Source organism: Selaginella moellendorffii, unplaced genomic scaffold (genome assembly GCF_000143415.4).
Source record: "Selaginella moellendorffii unplaced genomic scaffold, v1.0 SELMOscaffold_21, whole genome shotgun sequence".
Lineage (NCBI taxonomy): Eukaryota > Viridiplantae > Streptophyta > Lycopodiopsida > Selaginellales > Selaginellaceae > Selaginella > Selaginella moellendorffii.
The window spans coordinates 1,295,187-1,313,135 of record NW_003314282.1 but is presented as its reverse complement, the minus strand read 5'-3'; the positions used below and the strand labels follow the sequence as shown (position 1 = coordinate 1,313,135).

Genomic DNA, 17,949 nt, shown 5'->3' with positions numbered 1-17,949 from the left:
TCTTTCATTCAAAGGAGCTACATTGGAGCGCCATAGAAGCGCTCTCTTCCAGGTATTCCACTAGGCGATCGATCACTCCAGGGCATTCTCACGGGCACTGGCATTGCGATGGAGAATACGCCCAGGGTGATGGGATTGGGAATGGGGATAGGATCTGCGGAGGCGGTGAGATCGTGAAATTTGGGTCTGGTTCTTGAGGCGATGCCGGTGGCAAGACATCCGGGTCTGGTTCTTGAGACGATCGAGGTGGGGAGGATGGAGAGAGATCTGGAGCGAAGATTTCGGGTTGTTCTTGAGGAGGTGCCGGTGGGGAATGGGATCTTTGAGACACTGATGGAGGAAGGACCAAAACCACGTAGTTTGGTGTTGCTGCCGATGGAGGAGAAGGATTTGTAGAGGGCGCTGGTGATGGATTCGTGTCCTCGTATGCTCGATCAAGTGGTGGAGGAGCTGGAGTTGTGTCTTCTACACCAGTTGGCGACAACGATGGAGAAGATGATGAGCTTGGTGGTGACACTGGGACTTCTTGATCGGGACTTTGCGGGAGAGATGCTTCGGTGGGAGCTTGGCTTTGCGAGTCGGAAGGAGAAAGTTGTGGGGTTTCTTCCGGGGTTTCTACAAGAGGTGGTGGTACCGCTGGAGCTTCTGTCAAAGAAGGTGATGGGCTTGAAGTGCCATCTTGTCCGGGCCGAGGACGAAGAAATAGATCAGATGGGGATGGTTCCTCCGGTGGCTGTGACAGTGGAGTAAGAGACTGCGAAGGTGCGACTGGGAATTCTCGAGAAGATGGTAGACTTTGCAGCGGAGAGAATGCCGGTGACAAGTCTGGGCTTTCGGCTGGAGGACTGGCTTCCTTGACAACAGGTTTAGCGATGGATGCTGCTGGAGCTGTTACGGTCGCCGATGGAGATGGAGCAAGAGCAGTGTCTTGGTGACGAGAACTTTTATGCTCAGAATGGTGCCCGTGGTCCGGGCTTTTGTGCCGTGACTGGTGATGGTGGGAGCGTTTATGGCCGTGGTGGCGATTGTGGTGGTGGGACTTTTTGGGATGGGAGACTTGAGGCGGCGATGCAGAAGCACTGGGACATTGTTCCGGTTGGAAGACAAAAGCCGCGACGTGCCGGCTGCCTCTGGTTTGCGCGAAATCTATATCCACCTCTCGACCATCTTGAGGAACAGCATTGTCGCAAGACCGTGGAAGTGAGCTCGTTATCACGCTCAGGCTGCATTTGGCACTCGGGTTTCTGAGATGAGCCACGAACTCGCCACTGGACCGGGTGTGGATGATCCTGGATCGATTGGTATCGGCACAGATCAGGTTGAGATAGACTCCTGCAAGGAAAAGAGAAGAGGCAGCGAGACTAGAAGAGAGAAGCTCGAAGTATACCTTTGAGTCCTTGCTGGGAGTGAGAGCAGTCACGGCAAACGACAGTACCCGTGAGCGCTACGTGCGAGTTTCTCTGGTGGTCATGGCGAACCTCCCTGCTAGAAACAAGCAGGCACGCTTGGAGGAGGACTGCTAGGATCAAACTGGCTCGAGCAAGCTCCATCTCCTTTGGCAACAGTGTAGAGGTAAAAACTCGGTTTTTATGGCTCGATCGATTGGTTCTACCCATGACATCTTCTTTGCATGCAGGCTCTAGGACGTGTGGGATCGACGTGAAGCATTTGATATCACCACCTAATTTTCCAGGCCGCTGGTGGTGATCCAAATCGATAAGTTTGATCAAGCAGGAAAAACAAGCGCTTTCTCGATCCATGGTTCCATCAAGGCAAGTGGTCGTCGGGTAATTCACTATCCAATGCCAATTCCCGTTGTCTTGATCTTCCTTTCGATTTTCTCCAGGTTTATGATGAGGGCGCGGGCACGAGAGCTTCTCGCAAGGACAGATGCTAAAGTTCAAATTTTTAAAATTTAATCAGCGATGCTTTTGTTCTAGGGTTCTTCGCGGGGATGGATGTAGAAGCTCCTCCCGCTGATCCGGGGGATGCTATCCATCCCTCCCTTCTTGTTACTTCCGCCGACGATGGGAGTCGCGAATGGGAGAGCCAGTGCTGGGGGTGCTCCTCGTATCTCATCCTCCCTTTCTTCTCCGAGGCATTCAAGTGTGGATGGTGTGGAGCGGTCACACTGAGCAAGCCCAGGCAGAGAAGCAGCCAGCGATGGCGCAGGTGTGCTACCATCCGAGACTGGAGTTTGGTGGCAGTGGTTCTCATGATCATCGCTCTTGTCACTGGTAAGTTCTCAAGGTACTTTGCTTTCCTTCTAAAACGATCAAAGATAGGATTTTGCAATCACCCTCTGAGACCTTTGCTTTCCAGGTGGAGGAATATGGACTGTGTACCCGGTTTTATATCCACAGCCAACTTGGAGTGGATGCTTCCACATTTTCATCGCGCTGTCTCTGGCTGGAGCAACGCTTGCGAGTTACAGTCTAGCAGCATTCACTCCAGCAGGAGCTCTAGCGAAGGTGCCGTGGGGATCACTCCAGCCCATTGGCAAATCAGCTCTAGATGGCTACACGTACTGCGCTTACTGCGAATGTCCCAAGCCTCCGCAAGCCCATCACTGTAGAACTTGTGGAACTTGCGTCATGGACATGGATCACCACTGCCCTTTCGTACGTTGTCTTCTTTTTGTGGTTTCGATTTTCACCTGAACTGAAACTCTCTCCTTTTTTTGTATACTCTAGATCGGGAACTGTGTTGGAGCTCACAATCACCCGCATTTCATCCTGTTCCTGGTCTACGCGACGATAAGCAGCTGCTACGTTTTGCTCATGTCCGTGCTCGCGGGCTTAGCGATCTGGCCACCACTGCTGCAAAGATACCAAGGCTCTGGCGAGTGGGGATTGTTTCACTCGGTGGGAACAATTCTAGCAGCGAGCTTTCTCGAGGCGTTTGAAGAGTTTGAGGAGGACGAAGACAAGGGGCTGCCGAGTGTATCGGCGAGGTCTCTGGCACTCATCTATCTCGTCATCACCGCCATGGCGATTCTGATCGGGCTTGCTCTACTCCTCCGCCAGCAGATACAGCTCTTGTACGCAGGGCAGACGTATCTGGAGTCGATCCAAGCAGGCGATGGCGAGCTTTTGCGGCCCGGGTGGCACAACCTGAGGCGATTGTTTGGGAAGAAGCATCCAGCTTTGTGGCTGCTTCCTGGATTCACATCGAAAGGGAGCTACTTGAAATTACAATGAGAGCTCGTTCTTGGCCGCATGCAATAGTATAGTGTTCATTGAAGATAAGATCGAACCCAAGACAATAAGTTTTGCAGGGACAAGTCAATGTAATTGTATTGATACATAGTATTAGCTGTCACTGTCCCTAGTTATGTAGAATACAATAGAAAAAAGTCTTAAGACGTATGATAAAATAAAAGCTAATGTTAAATACAATTTTTTGAAAAGAATATTCTCCCGAATTCTAGAATCTAATCCTTCTATAAATTGAGCACATCCAAGCCTCTTTCTATCGCATCCTTCTTTGTTTGTTTCTTGTTAGCTTGCTTCAGATAGTTATGGCCTATCCTCGAGTTTCTTCCGTTCTTGTGCTGCCATTGCTGTTTCTAGCAATTACCAATGCTGCTCGTGTCTATGATGGAGGTACATTTTAGCAAAGTCCTATTTGCATACATCTACCATAAAATGTGTGTTCTTGTTCCACAGTAACGATCCTTGCTGAAGGGGTGGATGCGATGCACGATTCAAGATATATGGCTACTATGGTGGAAAACAAAGGTAGCTCAGCATTATATTCACCCATGGCCAGGAGCTAAGCTCATTGTTTCCATGTGTTTGTTTTTGCAGTGCTAACAAGCGTCGTGGGTGACACTTACTGTTGCCTCAAGAACGGCTATGGGTGCATGCAAAATTGTGACTCATCCAAAAACTACTCATGCTGCCTCAAGAATGGATATGGCTGCATGTGGATGTGCGAGAATGGTGTGGAGCACTACTGCTGTGAGAAGAATGGCTATGGCTGCACCAAGATGTGCCCCAAGTCTACACTCACTTCTGGCAACCTGTAAAATGGTGTGGATGTGGATGTGTATGCGTGCCGCTATAGATCTATGGCAGCCAGTTCCAATAAAAACTGAGTGGCTCACTCTCCGATTTTCTTTTCAGAGTCTTGAGCTTAATGTCATCCTCTATCTTGTCGCATTTTTTCACCACATTTCCCAAGTTTAAATAAAAACCGAGTGGTCTTTCATTGAAAGATCTCTCTCCTATATATTTTTCCAGAGTTCTTCTTTCAAGATCTGGGATTCATTAGCTTTCAGCAAGACTCGAGAGAATATGGTGGAAATCGCTTTGATCATGGGAGCCCCTTTTTCGACTTGGGAAAGCAGATTTCACTAGGAGGATGCAATTTAAGACTTTCAGCGTGCGGGCACCGGTATAAACGAGACTCCGACCCGGTCCCGACTACGGCTGGCCTTTCTTTGGAAACCCGGCAGTGTGATTTCCTGGAGTGAGTTCGTATTTCATAAAAAGCAAGAACTATCCAAACAGGTTCATTGTTACAAACAAGTAGTTTCATATAGCTCACTTTGGATGTGAATTCAGGAAGCAGGCTACAAAGCTGGGTGCTTCTACGCGAGTTTTTCGTGGGCTGGGCTGTATCTGCTGGACAGAGGAGGACAGCAAATTGCTATATGGCAGTGATCAGAATCGTTCTTACCAAGTGAAACAATTCCAACTTTTGGTGAGAACGCGGAATCTGCGAGCACGGACATGAGCAAAACGTGGGAGCTGCTAAAGTAACTGTGGCGTAGACTGGCTTGGATGAAGAGCCACTGTGATTGTTTAGAAAAGAGTTTCTATGAGCTGCAGAATCACGTGCATGGCATCGTGCTTGCGTAAATGCAGCAACACTGTAGCTCGCGAGTCGCTGGAGTTGCTCCAGCGAGAGAAAGTCCACTCTAGATTGGCTGTGGATATAAAAAAACTGGAATGACTGCTAGGCTAGAGGTGCGTCTTTTGATTATGTATATTTGCATAGAGTCATCCGTGTCCATCGTAGCTTCCACATATTTCTTTAATATCATCCTCTTTGAAGTCTTTGAAGTGCTGCACCTCTTCAAGTGACTTCAAACCTTGAGGCTATAAAAGTTTAGCACTAAAATCACAAACCTACAACACATAAGCTTAGCAATACCTGATTTCTAATCCTTCTTAAGGGAAGCAAATCCTTGGCAACCTTATAAAATGCAAAGCTAGAAAGCAGTTGTTAAAAAACAAAGTCAAGTGAGGGATCATAGCCTTGTTTCACTTTCCTGATGGCATCTGTTGCCATGCTGGAGTTCATAGCATTAAACATATAATCTAAGTTTATGCGTTTATGTGTTTGCTCGGTAAGTATGTTGAGGACTGTAATTGGTCTCACCGGCTTGAGAAGAAAGCTCTTTTCTTGCAGAGGTAAGAGATGTTCATCCACTAGGAGGAAACACACGAGAGAATCCAGAATGCTAATCCTCTCTCGGATTCCTGCAGTCAGGTTTGAATCTCCCCCAGTTGATGCAAGGCGTTTTCACCAGGCAGCGGACTCTCATTCTTGGCCTCTTTCGAAGTGAAGTTCTTACACTGAGCTAGAGGTCGTGAAGAAAACACGCATCGCTTCCAGTCCAGAGAACAGCCCTATGGAGCAAACCTACAACCACAGGATGGGCTGTAAGAGAAACACATTAAAGCACAATCTTCGCAACGGGGAGCTGTCTGGAACAAGAGGACATCTCCCAACAGCTCCAGGGGACGCCATTCGTGCTTGGATCGTGGACCATTTAGACAATCCGTAAGTTCTTTTGTTTGTGCTCTCTTCTATTAACCAAGGAATTTAGAGACCGAGCAAGAGCCAGAAAGAAGAATTCCCAAGGCTGAACAGGGGAAGTTTATAAATTTCACACTAACGTACGGACAAGAACTTGAGGAGAGACCTTGCCTTCCTCCTCGCGCGAGGCGATCCAGACGCGATCAGCTCCTGCAAGCTCTCCAGAAGCAGCGCACTGGACGATCCGGAGCTCATGTCTCGCGATTCCTGCTGCGTCTGCTGCTCCACCATGAGGCAGTCCCGGATCATGTCGCCACCGTGCTTGCACAGCGCCAGAAGCACCGACAGCGAGTTCTCCTTCCCTTTGACGCTCCCAGTGCGCAGCAGATTCACCAGCAGCGGAATCGCCAGTAGATCGTCGCTGAGAGCTTTCAATCCTTCGTTGCTCTCTCCTAGCAGAGCTAGCACCGCCAACGCATCGTCCTGGACATCGCCATCTTTCGAGAGCATCGCCACCAAAACTTCGATAGCTCCCGCGTTCACCACCCTGGCCCTGTTCCCCGGATAGAGCAGCAGATTAAACAGCGCGCTCGTCGCGTCCTTCTTCGCCTGGAGCGATCCTTCCAGCAGCAACGTCACCAGCGCCGGGATCGCCACTGCCCTGCTGCCGATCCGGATCCGGTGCTCGTCCGTGGAGGACAGACTAAAGATCGCCGCCGCAGCGTTTTGCCGAGCCTCCATGCTAAGTCCCTGTTCCACCACCGAGAGTATCGGGTCCAAAGCATTCGCGGCCATGATCAGCTTCTTGTTGTTGTCGTAGATCGAAAGGTTGAGCAGCGCAGTGACAGCATTCTCTTGGGTCTTGGAGTCATTACACGCGAGCAGCGGGACCAGGAAAGGGATAGCGCCAGCTTCCGCAATGCAGATCCTGTTCCCCGTCCCGTTCTTCGCGAGTAGTCTAAGCTCGTAAGCCACTTGTCTCTGGACATCGATCGAGCCTGTGGCCAGCTTGCCGACGAGAAATGCCGAGGTGGTCTTTGCGATCTCGAGAGCCTCTCTCGAGTTGGAAATGTCGTCGTCGGGAAAGCCAGCGTCGAATAACTCGAGGCTGACGTTGTTGTCGTCACACCAATGGAAGATGAGGCTTCGTAAAGCGTAGTTTGGAATGAGGCCGAGGTGTATCAGCTTCTGGCCGCTTGTGGGGCACGTAAAGTGACCGGCAGCAATCCATTTCTGGATGTGTTCCTTGTCGTATGTTTGACCGGTCGCAATGGTCACCGGGTTCCTCATAAGTTCCAAGGAGATCGGGCACCGGAACTCGTCTGGAAGAACTCCGACTCTCTCCTTGAAACCATCAAGCTCGGCCATAGTCTCCTCGAAGGCCTCTTCCCCAGCTCCATACAAGAGCCTTGCTGTGGACCGGACGAGACGTATCAAACCTCGCAATGTCGAGTATGCCACCTTGTCTCTGGACGCGACCTTCTCTCTCAATTCTTCCAGCAGTCCCGTAAGTTCCAGCTTACAGTCGCTCCAATTTTTCAAGCCGAGGCCAGCAAAGAGCTTCTGGAGTCTCTCGAGGGAAACGTCTGATGATGGTCCGTCACCTCTTTCCATAAGATCGCATAGCTCGGCTTTGAGGAGCTCCTGCCCGGGATCTAAAGCCTTGCACCAGCCTCTAGCGCTTTGCAACTTCAAGAGCAGGACGTGCTCCTTTATCTCGTCCGAAATCTCCAGCAAACTTAGCGGAATTACCTCCAAAGCCGCGGCCATCTCCTCGTTGGCCACCTCAAACTTTTGGATCGTCTCTGTGGAGCTCACCATCGCCCACGTTCTGCTACTGCTCTGGCTACACGAATCCACGAGGAGATTACACTTGGCGAGGAACTCGTGCATACTCCTAAAAGCCAAAACTGCTGACGGAGGCAGCGGTGGATTTGCATCCCTGATCTCCTCGAAAAATGGACCCAAGAGCTTCACCCGCCGGACAATCCCCGAAACGCAGTGCCGGTAGCACGCCTGTGGTCTTTCGTGAACCGAAACCTGGTGTGCCAATTCGATCAAGTCCCTCACTAGCAGCATTCCCGGATGGCTTGGATACGTCTGATGATGGTTCGCGGCATGGAGCAGCGCAAACGGCCTCTTGAGCTTCATGATCCTCCTGCGCTTGCTAAAGTACCAGAAATCCGCCATCCTCGAGCCAAACGAATCCTGGAATCCGATCGATTCGCGAAATTTCTCGCGCCTAGTGGAAGATTTCTGCCAAGAACCTACTAGATCACAACGAAATATCACAAGAAAACCCCGATTCTCTGCGTGCCGTGCTCGATCACTGGAAGATTCTCAACGCCGTGCTTGATTGGGACTGCGGAGAGAATCTGGCACCGAGAGAACTCGCCGTGAAGAATCTTGTCCGAGAGTCTAGAGAGCCCTAAAACCCTAGCGCTAGATAGAAGAATGTGATAGCCGAGGAATGCGACAATACTACCTCCTCGCGCCTTGCCGTCCATAGCGATTTTCAAATATGTGCCATATGGCCGCTAAAAGAGTTAAAAAAGGATTCTTCCGGAATGCCGCCATTTGGCAGCACCACAGGCCTCTAGCCCCGCCATTGGCCAAAAAGAACAAACCGCCACGTGGATGGTGACGATGGGCACTATGCCAACGGTTGGATGTGCCAATTGGCGGTTGTCCTAGCTAGGGCTCCTGTCTTGTCCGGTCAAGCGTGGAAGAAAGAACGCAAAGCGCCAAGGCAGTGAGGTAAAAATCTTCTTTCGTGGAGATCGTCGGGCGATCGATCCTTGATCGATCGATTGATCGATTGGATCAGCGAGCGCGGCCGTGGATGGATCTTACGAAGCTAGATCTGGTGCTGGCAGGGCAAAATGGGGCTTTCTTTCGCGAAGCTGTTCCAGCGATTCCTGGGGAAGAAGGAGATGCGCATTCTCATGGTGGGGCTGGATGCCGCTGGAAAGACCACGATATTATATAAGCTCAAGCTGGGAGAAATCGTGACAACGATCCCTACGATCGGTATGGTTGCTATCTTTTGGTTTTTCGAGCTTTATTTCTTGGTTTGGAGCAGGATTTAATGTCGAGACTGTCGAGTATAAGAACATTAGCTTCACAGTGTGGGATGTTGGCGGTCAGGACAAGGTACTAGATTTTTTTTCTCATGCTGACTGAGAATTTATACTTCTTTCCTGTGATCTAGATCCGGCCACTCTGGAGGCACTATTTCCAGAACACTCAAGGTTTGATCTTCGTTGTGGATAGCAACGATAGAGATCGTGTTGGGGAGGCTCGAGATGAGCTCCATCGCATGCTAAACGAGGTTTGCTCTTCGAAGTTCGAAGTTGACATTGTTTTCTCATTGATTTCTCATTGATTTTCTTTTTCTCAAGTCCAGGACGAGTTGCGAGAAGCGGTCTTACTCGTGTTTGCCAACAAGCAGGATCTACCAAATGCCATGAACGCTGCTGAAATAACAGACAAGCTCGGGCTACATTCACTCAGGCAGCGCCATTGGTAGCATCTCTTTTCCTTCTCTGAGGGGATCCTAACGCTCTTTCTTTTGGCTCTAGGTACATCCAAAGCACTTGTGCTACCTCTGGAGAGGGTCTCTACGAAGGTCTCGACTGGCTTTCAAACAACATTGTCACGAAGGTATTAGTCTTTCATTTTGTGAGCTCTTTCCAGCTTTGATCTTGTTTGTGCCAGTCTTGAGCTCGTGGAGATTTTGTTTTCCTTGCGATTGAGTTTATCCACCACTGTTAGCATTAAGTACCGGTTAATGCAAAGGCATTTCTTCTTCCATGGATATTTCTAACGAGGTAAGGAAATAACTGAGATCTATGGGACGCACACAAAGGTCTTGACAATGGCAAAGTCATGGGCATTGCAATTGCCATCTTTGTCACTAGTTCCAAAGATTCAGCCGAGAAGGACTCCCTTATGCCGGTCACACAAGGTAACTATTTGTTCGTCTCTGCTGGAAGAAACATCAGAGTCTTCGAGGATTCGAGCCAGACGCCTAGAAGATGAGAAGGCCGGGCTGTGCGCCACACTCCTCGGGCTACATGCTCCTTTGCTACTTTTTCAATCGGACATAGCCATGGCAGCGGAAGAAGCAGGTCCTGGCTACTCGGCCGCGAGTTATTACACTTCGCTGGGATTGTTCGTGCTCGCATTGCCGGGTCTCTGGTCGCTCATCAAACGCTCGGCAAAATCTAAGGTACTGTTTTGAGTATCTGAAAACTAAATAATCTCTTTTCACCTTTCAGATAGTCCGGAAGACTTACGTAGTTCCTGGCCCATCTCAAGAGAGTGGCAAAGCACCAAAACAAATTGCTGGTGAAATCTCATCGTTTTTCACCAGAAACAACTTCACCATTGTCGACAGCGGTGAAGTAGTCAGGTAAACGTTTGCTTCTGCTTTCCAGCAATCCCCGTCATTTTGTTTCCGTGTTCTAGATTCGAAGGACTGATGGTTCCAAGCCGGGGCCAAGCTGCTTTCATCATCTTTTGCACGTTTTTGAGCTTAGCTAGCGCAGCTTTGGTACTCACGATCACAGTTCCAGTGGTAGGAGACAAGTGGTATTGGCTCACGGCTTTCAGTCCCCTCGCGTAAGTTTGTCACAGATTTCTTAAGTTTCTCGTTAGAGGTCACTCATGAAACTGATGCAGTGGCGCTTACTATTGGACGAATGCATCTCGAAAAGAGGAAATCCAAGTAAAGCTCGTGGTGGCCGACGATGAGTCTTCCACAGATGTATTGGTCCAAGGCGATGACGAGCAAATCGAGCAGCTTCGTAAGGAGCTGGGATTCATGGAGAAAGGCATGGTTTATGTGAAAGGCATTTTGCAATGAGGTAACTTCGGATACATAGCGAGCTCGTCGAACTTACAATACAATAAAGGGAAGACTTACAGCTCTTTCTCTTTCTTCTTTTTTTTTTCCCTGTTGAGGGCAGAGAGAATTCCTGTGATGAAACAGGAAGCAAATTTACAGTGCGGCTGCCGAGAAGATGGTTACCAAAACTGATTGTGGAGAAACAATCTTACAGTGGTGGCCGACTTTCGTTGCTACGTTGGCCCCCTCAAGTAAAGTTTTTGGTTTTTTACTGTGCTTGTTCTAGTCCAGCAGTGGAGCCATTGTTCTTTATGTTCTTCAAAATCTGCGATTAATTTGGAAGCTTTGATTCAATGTAGGAAAAAAAAAACTTTCGCTTTTTTCACCTGTCGCAGCATGAATGTTTCCTTTTGTAACGTGTTTACCCGTTCCTCTAGCTCCGCATTCCTGAGCTCCAAATCCCGGGCTTTTGCTTCGAGCTCAACAACGTAAGCCTTTTTTCTCTCCCTGGCTTGTTGTGCCGAGACTCGATTGCGTAAAAGTCTGCACAAAGAAAGCCTTGTTTCAAGTTAGAGAAAAGAAACAAACTGTCAAAGAAGTCGAGCTTAGAACTGCGAGTGAAAGATGGGAGTACCTTTTCAATCGCTTGTGTTCTTTGTCAGCAGGAACAGCACCCCTCTTGCGAGAATTGGATGCTGCCGTGTCTTGCTCTGGCAACGCAGTCACGATTTTACCTCCAGGTAAGTCGGGGACCTTTCTTACTTCCGAGTCACTCTCATTTCCTGCCCAATCCTCTACTCAATGCAAGAGCTAAAACGAAGAGCGAAAGAAGAGAAACAAAAGGAAGAAAGAAAAACAAAAGAACTTACCGTCCACTTTCATCTCGGCGTTGGGAAGAGCCATCAAATCGCTGAATTGCTTGTGCATTGTCGGCGACGCTGATGCCGCTGCTTGCATCCTGGAACAAATCTGGAGCTGGCTGGAGAGGCAGAGAGAGAGAGAGAGGAACTTCTAGCAATCGTTCCTGCCCGCCCGCCCGCCCGTCCAAGAAAACCAAGAAAAAAAAACACCAAGCGAAATGAGGCTCGACATCTCCCGTTTCGCTCGTCGCGTACCTCAGAATCATCGCGTCGATTGCTATGGATGCGTCCTCTCGTCGCGATTGGGGCAATGCCGAGCTGTGGAAGCGAGAAACACCAGCACCAAGAAAACTCCTCCACTCTAGGGTTCCTGACGCCAGCCCGTCCGGCGCGTCACAAACACGTCAGATTTGACGGGCATCAAAACGGCATCCGACACGCAACCGTTAAAATTGACGGCTAGAAACGTGCCGCGTGGCAAATATTAGTTATTTTTCGGTGCATAATCTGAAAATCATGAAAAAGAAGAGTTTGAAATATTGATTATAAACAATTTAAAAATCCAGAAAGATGGAATATGGATGTGTGATGATAGAATTCCTCAGTCGGAGCTAGAGACTGTGCAGTATAGGCTAAGTATCCATGGTTCAATCAAGGATGGCGATGATCCCTTTAAAGAATCTCTCATAGTTGATTCATTAATCTAAATTTTTAATCATATAGCCAATGGAAACCAGGGAAACTTCATTTTTTCTACTCTCGACTCTCTCGACTCCAGCAAGTTCTCCCGTCGGTGTGCCGCGTCGGCTATGGAGGAGGAATGACGAATCACGCCTTCTGTAAGATCCTCCCTGGAGCTACCGTGGCTATACTTGGTTACTAGGGTTTGCGGGCCCGCGGGCATGGATCTGGTGGTGACGCCTCTTTGATGACGATCCAGCAGCTGCTAACATCACTACCATTATAGACAGACATAAAAAAAAACCATCGCTCAATTCAGTCTGGCACCCTTATTAGTAAGCCCTTTAAAAAATCTAGCCACAATTGATTATTTTGATGATCCATTTCTCATCCTCTGCGACAATGACAGCAACGCTCGGAGAAGCCATCCTGTTTTTTTTTTCGACCTTTGTGCTGATTCCCTAAGCTTGCGAGCTTCCTTTTGTGACTCCATCTCCCAAAGAATCCATACATTGTTAATAACCTAATATGATGCCTTTTCCCAAAATCTTTATATATTGAAATTTTAAACTAAATATAGATATTAATATTAATTCACAAGTTCCATGTTCACACCCTTCGAAATAGGCCAAGAATGCTAATTTGCTGCCTGCTGGCACAAAACCATGAGATTGAGGAAATCCAAACCTATGCAAAAGCTTCTGGATTCTTTAGTGTGTTTTAGAACGTCTCTTCCAACTTTCCTCGCGTCCTTTATCTGTCAAGAAACAAGAAAATCGAAATCGCTCAGGAACTTAAAAAGCCACTAGTTTTAAAGCTGAGCGTCTCACCTCTCTAGCGCACGCATACCTCTGCATATACGAGTTTTCTCTAAGCCAGCATATGTTGGAGCTGTCTTTCTGGTGCTTATTAGTTTTCCAGTTGTCTGGAAAGAGGAAACAGACCTCTCCCTTCAGAAACTCCATCAGATCGTGGAGTTTATGGTGGGAGCTTGGACATGGTGCAGTGACATCGCCCGATCAAGACCGAAGATCCGCGTTCTGAAGAATCCATCTGTAGATTGAAAGAAGATATTTCTTTCCTGCTCACCTGGAGGAAGAGGATGAGGCTGATAGCTCGTCAGTCTAGACCAGGCCAGGAAAGAAAACGAAGCAACTAGAGCAAAAACCAGGGAAATGACTTTGGTGATTATAAGATGTGAGCTCTTCCCGTTGAAGCATTGTTAATTCCATTACGTTGAATAGAATGATTTGCCAAATAAATGACAGCTTGGCCGAGTGGTCTAAAGCGTTGGATTTAGGCTCCAATCCTCAAGGGCGTGGGTTCAAATCCCACAGCTGTCACGAACTTTCTAAATGTTTCATGGGTATTTTTCTGGCTTGGATGCGTCAAGCCGCCTCCAAGCAAATTTGTTTGACCAAATGTGCGTGATCCAAAAAGCTTCCGAATATTCAGTTGAATACGAAACACCATATAATGTACACCTATGCTGAAGTTGGTCATGCTTTGAAGCAATCCTATGGAAAGAAGATTTTCTCTGCCGACTGCTTTGTAGATTCTCTTTCTTGCGCATGAGAACCGGCTGGAAGATCTCAAAGTGCCAGGCTGAGCTCCACGATCTGAGGAGAAGCAGCTTGGCTGGAACTTGGATCATCCTCCACATCCGGCAAATGTCTCAAGGCAAATAGCCGGTATCATGGATCAACTTGCAAGGCTGAAAGAAGACCTTGAATACGGTGGGTATGTAGTGAAGTCTCCTCTTTGTCGTCACAGATGTTGCTCCACAACAAAGGGAAGTTTTCCAGACATTTACGAAAGTTCTCTTTTGATTTTGATTCTCTTTTTTTTATCCAGAGACAAGACAGTGCCCCCTCAGTGAAATAGTGAAGAAAATTCTTTGTTGGGAAATTACGACCTTACGACCTTTGGATGAAAGTTGTGGTGATAAGCTTCTTGTATGTGGCAATACTCTTGGCCAAGCAATCTACTACAGATTATTGATGATGTTGTCAGAATGCAAAAAGCTTGGAGTGGAGTTGGTAATCTACCAAACCTCTTTTGCTGAAAATTGTCCACCAATACATCAATTGAAACCTTCTCAAATAGTAACAGTGATTCAGCCTAATCCTATGCTGAAACAAAAGAAATTGATCATGAGCCACTCCAAAGTTCTCAATCCAGTTATAGTTGAAATAACTGTCAAAACACTCCATGTGTGCCATTTGAGGAATCTCCATAGCATGGTGGAAATATCTAATTAGGGAGGTTCACTTGGAGGAACTTGGAGCTAGAGAGAGCCTAAAATTATAGGCTATAAAGCTAATGTCTTACAAAACTAACTAATGCACCTTGAACACTCATAAGAGACAAGGAACGAAAAGATCCCTCCTTCTGTAAGAGTCAAAGTTTCAGATTGAAGTAAAGCTCCTGTTTTTGTTAATACTAAAACATCAAACAAGAATATCCAAGGATACTATATCCATTGTCACCTGAGTATTATAAACCATTAAAATTTGTTACCTCCTCTGTCATCACCATATTAGCAGCAGGAAGCTGAGGACATCTTTCCATTAAAGACCAACTCTCTGCAAGCCCACCATGTCCACTTGCCATGATCCACCACTGCGTTCTCTCTAGTATGGCAGGATCCACAGCCATGGCTTTTACACAACGATGGCCGCTGGAGGCAGCACTGATGACTTTGTGCTGTAAGTACTGAGCTTGGAACATGAAATCCTGGATTACACTGAAAATCTTTTCCCACTGATGCTGTAGGTATTGTTTCACCTATGGGAAAGTGCAATACGTCAATACCGAACAAGAAATATGAGATCATGTTGTGGCATGGCAGCAAAGCTCTATCAGGTACTTTCCAGCTAACAACTACTATATATGTTTCAAACAATAACCTAGAGACTTTTCCATTGTCTTGGCGTCCTCTGATACCAATGTTATGATTCGGCGCAAAAAGACAGAGATCTAGTCACCCTAGACTATACTACGCCACCTCTTGAGGTTCCTCACCACCCAACCACCCCCGAGCTACCTCAAAAGCTCCACTGCACACTGTAAGCCCTAGGGTAGGTTAATTCCCTTACCCTAACATGCCTTAATATACCCTTGAGCCTCCCTTTGACCGACGTTGACCAATCTCAAGTAGGAGTTTCTTGAGTGGGAGATTTGTAGCCATATCCCATATAATGCACTTTTTCCATCTTTGTGAGGATTTACTGTCTAATAAGGGGGTGGTCCAAACTTGAGTTGAGTCAAGTCAATGCTAATTAACATAATCAATCATAAGTCTTATGAGGAAATGTCATGTCAGAAAAATGTTATTCTTTGGTGAACTTGAAATCATAGAGAAAACTTGTAATTTCTAATGTGACCTATATAATAAAATATTCATTGAGTAGTTTTCAGAATTAAAAGTTTGTGTGAAACCATAAAAGGTTTTGGGCCTTTTTATCTTAAATAAAAATAGGAATATTGAAGTTTGCACGAACCTAAAAATTTTATTGTACATAAATAATTTAAAACACTAATTCACTTATTCATTCTTTAGGGTTTCATAGAGATGGGAAGCAAGGAAGATAAAAAATTTATGAGTAGTAATAGCATACAAAAATGTGAGAATGTTAATTTTGTTTCACTACCATATTTCAAGACTGAAAGATAATCTTGTAAAAAGGCATGCTTGTGTTGTTAGGATTTTATCCCTTATACCCTAAGCCAATTGGCTAAAGGGGTGATCACTTGTGCAAAGCCCTCTTCTTTATTCTATTATCCTAACCTGGTGCCTAACAATCCTCCCTTCATCAGAGAATGATCATCCATGATCATACTTAGGCCACGCTCTAGTCACCATGGTCCTTCTTTTAGGGTCTACCAAACTTTGGTTCTCCCTCTAGATCCACCATGTTGAATATTCCTTTAGAATATTCTTGCCCCACTCATCAGCCATGAGAATCGAATTGGTCTCTGATACCCATGTTATAATCCGGTGCAAAAAGATAGAAATTTAGTCACCCTAGACTATGCTATGCCACCTCTTGAAGTTCCTCACCACCCAACCACCCCCGAGCTACCTCAAAAGCTCCACTGCGCCGCCGCTCCACTGTGAGCCCTAGGGTTGGGTTTTGTCCTTTACCTTAACATACCTTAATATACCCTTGAGCCTCCCTTTGACTAATGTTGACTATGTAATCAAAGCTGGCGCCTAACAATTCTTCCCCCCCAACAAAGTCCTTGTCCCAAGGACAAGTTATACGAGTGATCATCCCTTTCTAGGGGACCTTGCTCAAGCTCCTGGTCCATCTTCCACAGCCGTATACATTAAGGAGGCATTGGGCCCATCACTCCGAGATAATACACTTTTCAACTAGCTGATATAAAATACCGGATGAATTTTCACCCCAGCTGGCAGCCGCACCCTATAAGCCACTTTACCAATGCGCTCCAGCACTTCATATGGACCAGCATATCAATGGGAAAATTTATCACTCTTCCCTGTCTGTAAAGGCACTAAGGTGTTCTGCCACTCATTTGACAGAAAGATCACTCGCACAAAGACGAGATCACCCACCTTATATTCCCAAAATTGGCGATGCTCATTGGCAAACTTCTCTGCTCTATCCTGATCTAAGATCAGTCATTGTAATAAAGAATCCTATCCACCAATGAGAAAGGGGCTTCCATCTAGTCACTCAAAGAGGCCACCTCAGCATCCTAAGCCTGAGCATGCTCAACCAACTACCTAAACTCATTGACCACATTACCCAAATGATGACAAAATCGTGTTTGTAACATTGTCACATGACAAACACAAGATAAAACATCTGCCACCACATTTGATTTTCCCGAATGATGCTCAATAGAAAACTCCCCAAACTCTATGAGTTTAATCATCCAATGAGCTTGCCTAGTGTTCAACTCCTTCTATGTGAAAAGATACACAAGTGGTTTGTGATCTGTCAACACCACGAACATTGCACCATAAAGATAGTGCCACCATGTCCGCAAAGCATGAACAATAGAGAGTAACTCTTGCTCATATGTGAAATAGCATTGCTCTGTGGAATTCAAAGTTTGACTCTCATATATAATAGGCTGTCCCTCTTGCATGAGAACTCCTCCTGGGGCATAACTGTAGCGCACGTGGTTTTGACCCTTTATCCTATGGTGATTTACTATAGGATAACACCACGAAGCGGAACCTAAACCCTCTTTGTGCCACGTGACAGATGCCACGTGTCACATGCCACGTGTCCATAGGAACCCGAGGTTCAGGGCCTTGGGCCACTGAACGAAGGAATGGTGCCAAACTCCCAAGCATGGAGCCAAGGAGTGATGGAACCGAACCACGGAGCAACTCCTGAGCATAAAGCCCAAGGAGCAAAGGAACAGGGGCCCGAAGCAACTTGGAACAGTCCTAGAGTAGCCAGCATCCCAATGCCAGGACCAGCACGCAAAACGGAGCCAAACGGAGTCTGGCGCAATTTCGGCATACCGGTGGCCTAATGCAAGGACGTGGGTACTCCACCAGCTAGCATGGTGTGGAGCTTGGGATTAGACCCAAGCCGGACGCAGAACAAAGACAGGCACGCAAGCGGGAGCTAGACTATGCCTCAGGTTGGTCGGCCATGCCCGACCTACCCACTATCCCTACTATACATTTGGAACCCCCCCATAGCCCCCCCCCCTTGAGGAACACACGCTTTGGGCTTTCACCCTAAGCCTCCCTTAGTATCAGGAGTTAGTCTCTGGGACAAGCTCGAAACTTACTAAATATGG

The 17,949-nt window shown here is 47.2% G+C and overlaps 7 protein-coding genes and 1 non-coding gene across 11 annotated transcripts; 5 read left to right on the top strand and 3 right to left on the bottom strand.

The window, feature by feature from the left end:
• LOC112347374 (extensin-like) lies at window positions 1-1,760 on the bottom strand. Its single transcript, XM_024678108.1, has 2 exons — window positions 1,479-1,760; window positions 1-1,444 (listed from the first exon to the last, which is right to left on the bottom strand). The coding sequence occupies exons 1-2, from the start codon at window positions 1,758-1,760 to the stop codon at window positions 89-91; spliced, it is 1,638 nt and encodes a 545-aa protein (XP_024533876.1). The 3' UTR covers window positions 1-88.
• On the top strand, window positions 1,434-3,306 carry LOC9641670 (protein S-acyltransferase 11). Its single transcript, XM_024678092.1, has 5 exons — window positions 1,434-1,572; window positions 1,637-1,787; window positions 1,847-2,237; window positions 2,323-2,621; window positions 2,694-3,306. The coding sequence occupies exons 3-5, from the start codon at window positions 1,955-1,957 to the stop codon at window positions 3,198-3,200; spliced, it is 1,089 nt and encodes a 362-aa protein (XP_024533860.1). The 5' UTR covers window positions 1,434-1,572; window positions 1,637-1,787; window positions 1,847-1,954; the 3' UTR covers window positions 3,201-3,306.
• Window positions 3,307-3,466: 160 nt separating this feature from the next.
• Window positions 3,467-4,128, top strand: LOC9637950. Its single transcript, XM_002973354.2, has 3 exons — window positions 3,467-3,605; window positions 3,669-3,740; window positions 3,810-4,128. Exons 1-3 carry the CDS (start codon window positions 3,521-3,523, stop codon window positions 4,028-4,030), a joined length of 378 nt encoding a protein of 125 aa, XP_002973400.1. The 5' UTR covers window positions 3,467-3,520; the 3' UTR covers window positions 4,031-4,128.
• Window positions 4,129-5,495: 1,367 nt separating this feature from the next.
• Window positions 5,496-8,262, bottom strand: LOC9641669 (U-box domain-containing protein 1). Its single transcript, XM_002973153.2, has one exon. The coding sequence runs from the start codon at window positions 7,957-7,959 to the stop codon at window positions 5,905-5,907; it is 2,055 nt and encodes a 684-aa protein (XP_002973199.2). The 5' UTR covers window positions 7,960-8,262; the 3' UTR covers window positions 5,496-5,904.
• A 208-nt stretch (window positions 8,263-8,470) lies between these two features.
• LOC9641668 (ADP-ribosylation factor 2-B) lies at window positions 8,471-9,580 on the top strand. The gene is made up of 7 exons (XM_002973353.2): window positions 8,471-8,526; window positions 8,646-8,799; window positions 8,852-8,922; window positions 8,981-9,100; window positions 9,176-9,294; window positions 9,351-9,432; window positions 9,487-9,580. Exons 2-7 carry the CDS (start codon window positions 8,652-8,654, stop codon window positions 9,490-9,492), a joined length of 546 nt encoding a protein of 181 aa, XP_002973399.1. The 5' UTR covers window positions 8,471-8,526; window positions 8,646-8,651; the 3' UTR covers window positions 9,493-9,580.
• Window positions 9,581-9,597: 17 nt separating this feature from the next.
• LOC9637949 (protein COFACTOR ASSEMBLY OF COMPLEX C SUBUNIT B CCB1, chloroplastic) lies at window positions 9,598-10,894 on the top strand. 2 transcript variants are annotated; one of them, XM_024678171.1, is made up of 5 exons: window positions 9,618-10,000; window positions 10,050-10,183; window positions 10,240-10,392; window positions 10,453-10,637; window positions 10,740-10,894. In XM_024678171.1, exons 1-4 carry the CDS (start codon window positions 9,647-9,649, stop codon window positions 10,634-10,636), a joined length of 825 nt encoding a protein of 274 aa, XP_024533939.1. In that variant the 5' UTR covers window positions 9,618-9,646; the 3' UTR covers window position 10,637; window positions 10,740-10,894. The 2 variants fall into 2 exon arrangements, with proteins under 2 accessions (XP_002973398.2, XP_024533939.1); XM_002973352.2 differs by lacking the exon at window positions 10,740-10,894 and having other exon boundaries at window positions 9,598-10,000; window positions 10,453-10,701.
• LOC9641667 (transcription factor HY5) lies at window positions 10,626-11,860 on the bottom strand. 3 transcript variants are annotated; one of them, XR_002992749.1, is made up of 6 exons: window positions 11,734-11,860; window positions 11,488-11,642; window positions 11,253-11,412; window positions 11,005-11,161; window positions 10,831-10,943; window positions 10,626-10,782 (listed from the first exon to the last, which is right to left on the bottom strand). XR_002992749.1 is itself a non-coding variant. In XM_002973152.2 (5 exons), the coding sequence occupies exons 2-5, from the start codon at window positions 11,573-11,575 to the stop codon at window positions 10,887-10,889; spliced, it is 462 nt and encodes a 153-aa protein (XP_002973198.1). In that variant the 5' UTR covers window positions 11,576-11,642; window positions 11,734-11,860; the 3' UTR covers window positions 10,661-10,886. The 3 variants fall into 3 exon arrangements, 2 of the variants coding, with proteins under 2 accessions (XP_002973198.1, XP_024533940.1); XM_002973152.2 differs by having other exon boundaries at window positions 10,661-10,943; XM_024678172.1 differs by having other exon boundaries at window positions 10,661-10,943; window positions 11,253-11,400.
• A 1,562-nt stretch (window positions 11,861-13,422) lies between these two features.
• TRNAL-UAG lies at window positions 13,423-13,502 on the top strand. Its single transcript has one exon. It is a non-coding gene; the product is annotated as a tRNA-Leu (tRNA).
• Window positions 13,503-17,949: the final 4,447 nt, after the last annotated feature.

What these genes read in the sequence shown, in the direction of transcription:
- LOC9637950 (XM_002973354.2), top strand. Translation starts at nt 3,521, where the DNA reads ATGGCCTATCCTCGAGTTTCTTCCGTTCTTGTGCTGCCATTGCTGTTT. An exon ending in TGCTCGTGTCTATGATGGAG is followed by an intron (nt 3,606 to 3,668) that starts GTACATTTTAGC and finishes CTTGTTCCACAG; the next exon opens with TAACGATCCTTGCTGAAGGG. An exon ending in TACTATGGTGGAAAACAAAG is followed by an intron (nt 3,741 to 3,809) that starts GTAGCTCAGCAT and finishes TTGTTTTTGCAG; the next exon opens with TGCTAACAAGCGTCGTGGGT.
- LOC9637949 (XM_024678171.1), top strand. Translation starts at nt 9,647, where the DNA reads ATGGCAAAGTCATGGGCATTGCAATTGCCATCTTTGTCACTAGTTCCA. An exon ending in GACAGCGGTGAAGTAGTCAG is followed by an intron (nt 10,184 to 10,239) that starts GTAAACGTTTGC and finishes TCCGTGTTCTAG; the next exon opens with ATTCGAAGGACTGATGGTTC. An exon ending in ACGGCTTTCAGTCCCCTCGC is followed by an intron (nt 10,393 to 10,452) that starts GTAAGTTTGTCA and finishes AAACTGATGCAG; the next exon opens with TGGCGCTTACTATTGGACGA.
- LOC9641667 (XM_002973152.2), bottom strand. Translation starts at nt 11,575, where the DNA reads ATGCAAGCAGCGGCATCAGCGTCGCCGACAATGCACAAGCAATTCAGC. An exon ending in CGCCGAGATGAAAGTGGACG is followed by an intron (nt 11,413 to 11,487) that starts GTAAGTTCTTTT and finishes TGCATTGAGTAG; the next exon opens with AGGATTGGGCAGGAAATGAG. An exon ending in AAACATTCATGCTGCGACAG is followed by an intron (nt 10,944 to 11,004) that starts GTGAAAAAAGCG and finishes AATTAATCGCAG; the next exon opens with ATTTTGAAGAACATAAAGAA.
- LOC9641668 (XM_002973353.2), top strand. Translation starts at nt 8,652, where the DNA reads ATGGGGCTTTCTTTCGCGAAGCTGTTCCAGCGATTCCTGGGGAAGAAG. An exon ending in GACAACGATCCCTACGATCG is followed by an intron (nt 8,800 to 8,851) that starts GTATGGTTGCTA and finishes GGTTTGGAGCAG; the next exon opens with GATTTAATGTCGAGACTGTC. An exon ending in TCACTCAGGCAGCGCCATTG is followed by an intron (nt 9,295 to 9,350) that starts GTAGCATCTCTT and finishes TTTTGGCTCTAG; the next exon opens with GTACATCCAAAGCACTTGTG.
- LOC9641669 (XM_002973153.2), bottom strand. Translation starts at nt 7,959, where the DNA reads ATGGCGGATTTCTGGTACTTTAGCAAGCGCAGGAGGATCATGAAGCTC.
- LOC112347374 (XM_024678108.1), bottom strand. Translation starts at nt 1,760, where the DNA reads ATGGATCGAGAAAGCGCTTGTTTTTCCTGCTTGATCAAACTTATCGAT. An exon ending in TGCTTGTTTCTAGCAGGGAG is followed by an intron (nt 1,445 to 1,478) that starts GTTCGCCATGAC and finishes ACTCGCACGTAG; the next exon opens with CGCTCACGGGTACTGTCGTT.
- LOC9641670 (XM_024678092.1), top strand. Translation starts at nt 1,955, where the DNA reads ATGGATGTAGAAGCTCCTCCCGCTGATCCGGGGGATGCTATCCATCCC. An exon ending in GATCATCGCTCTTGTCACTG is followed by an intron (nt 2,238 to 2,322) that starts GTAAGTTCTCAA and finishes TTTGCTTTCCAG; the next exon opens with GTGGAGGAATATGGACTGTG. An exon ending in TGGATCACCACTGCCCTTTC is followed by an intron (nt 2,622 to 2,693) that starts GTACGTTGTCTT and finishes TGTATACTCTAG; the next exon opens with ATCGGGAACTGTGTTGGAGC.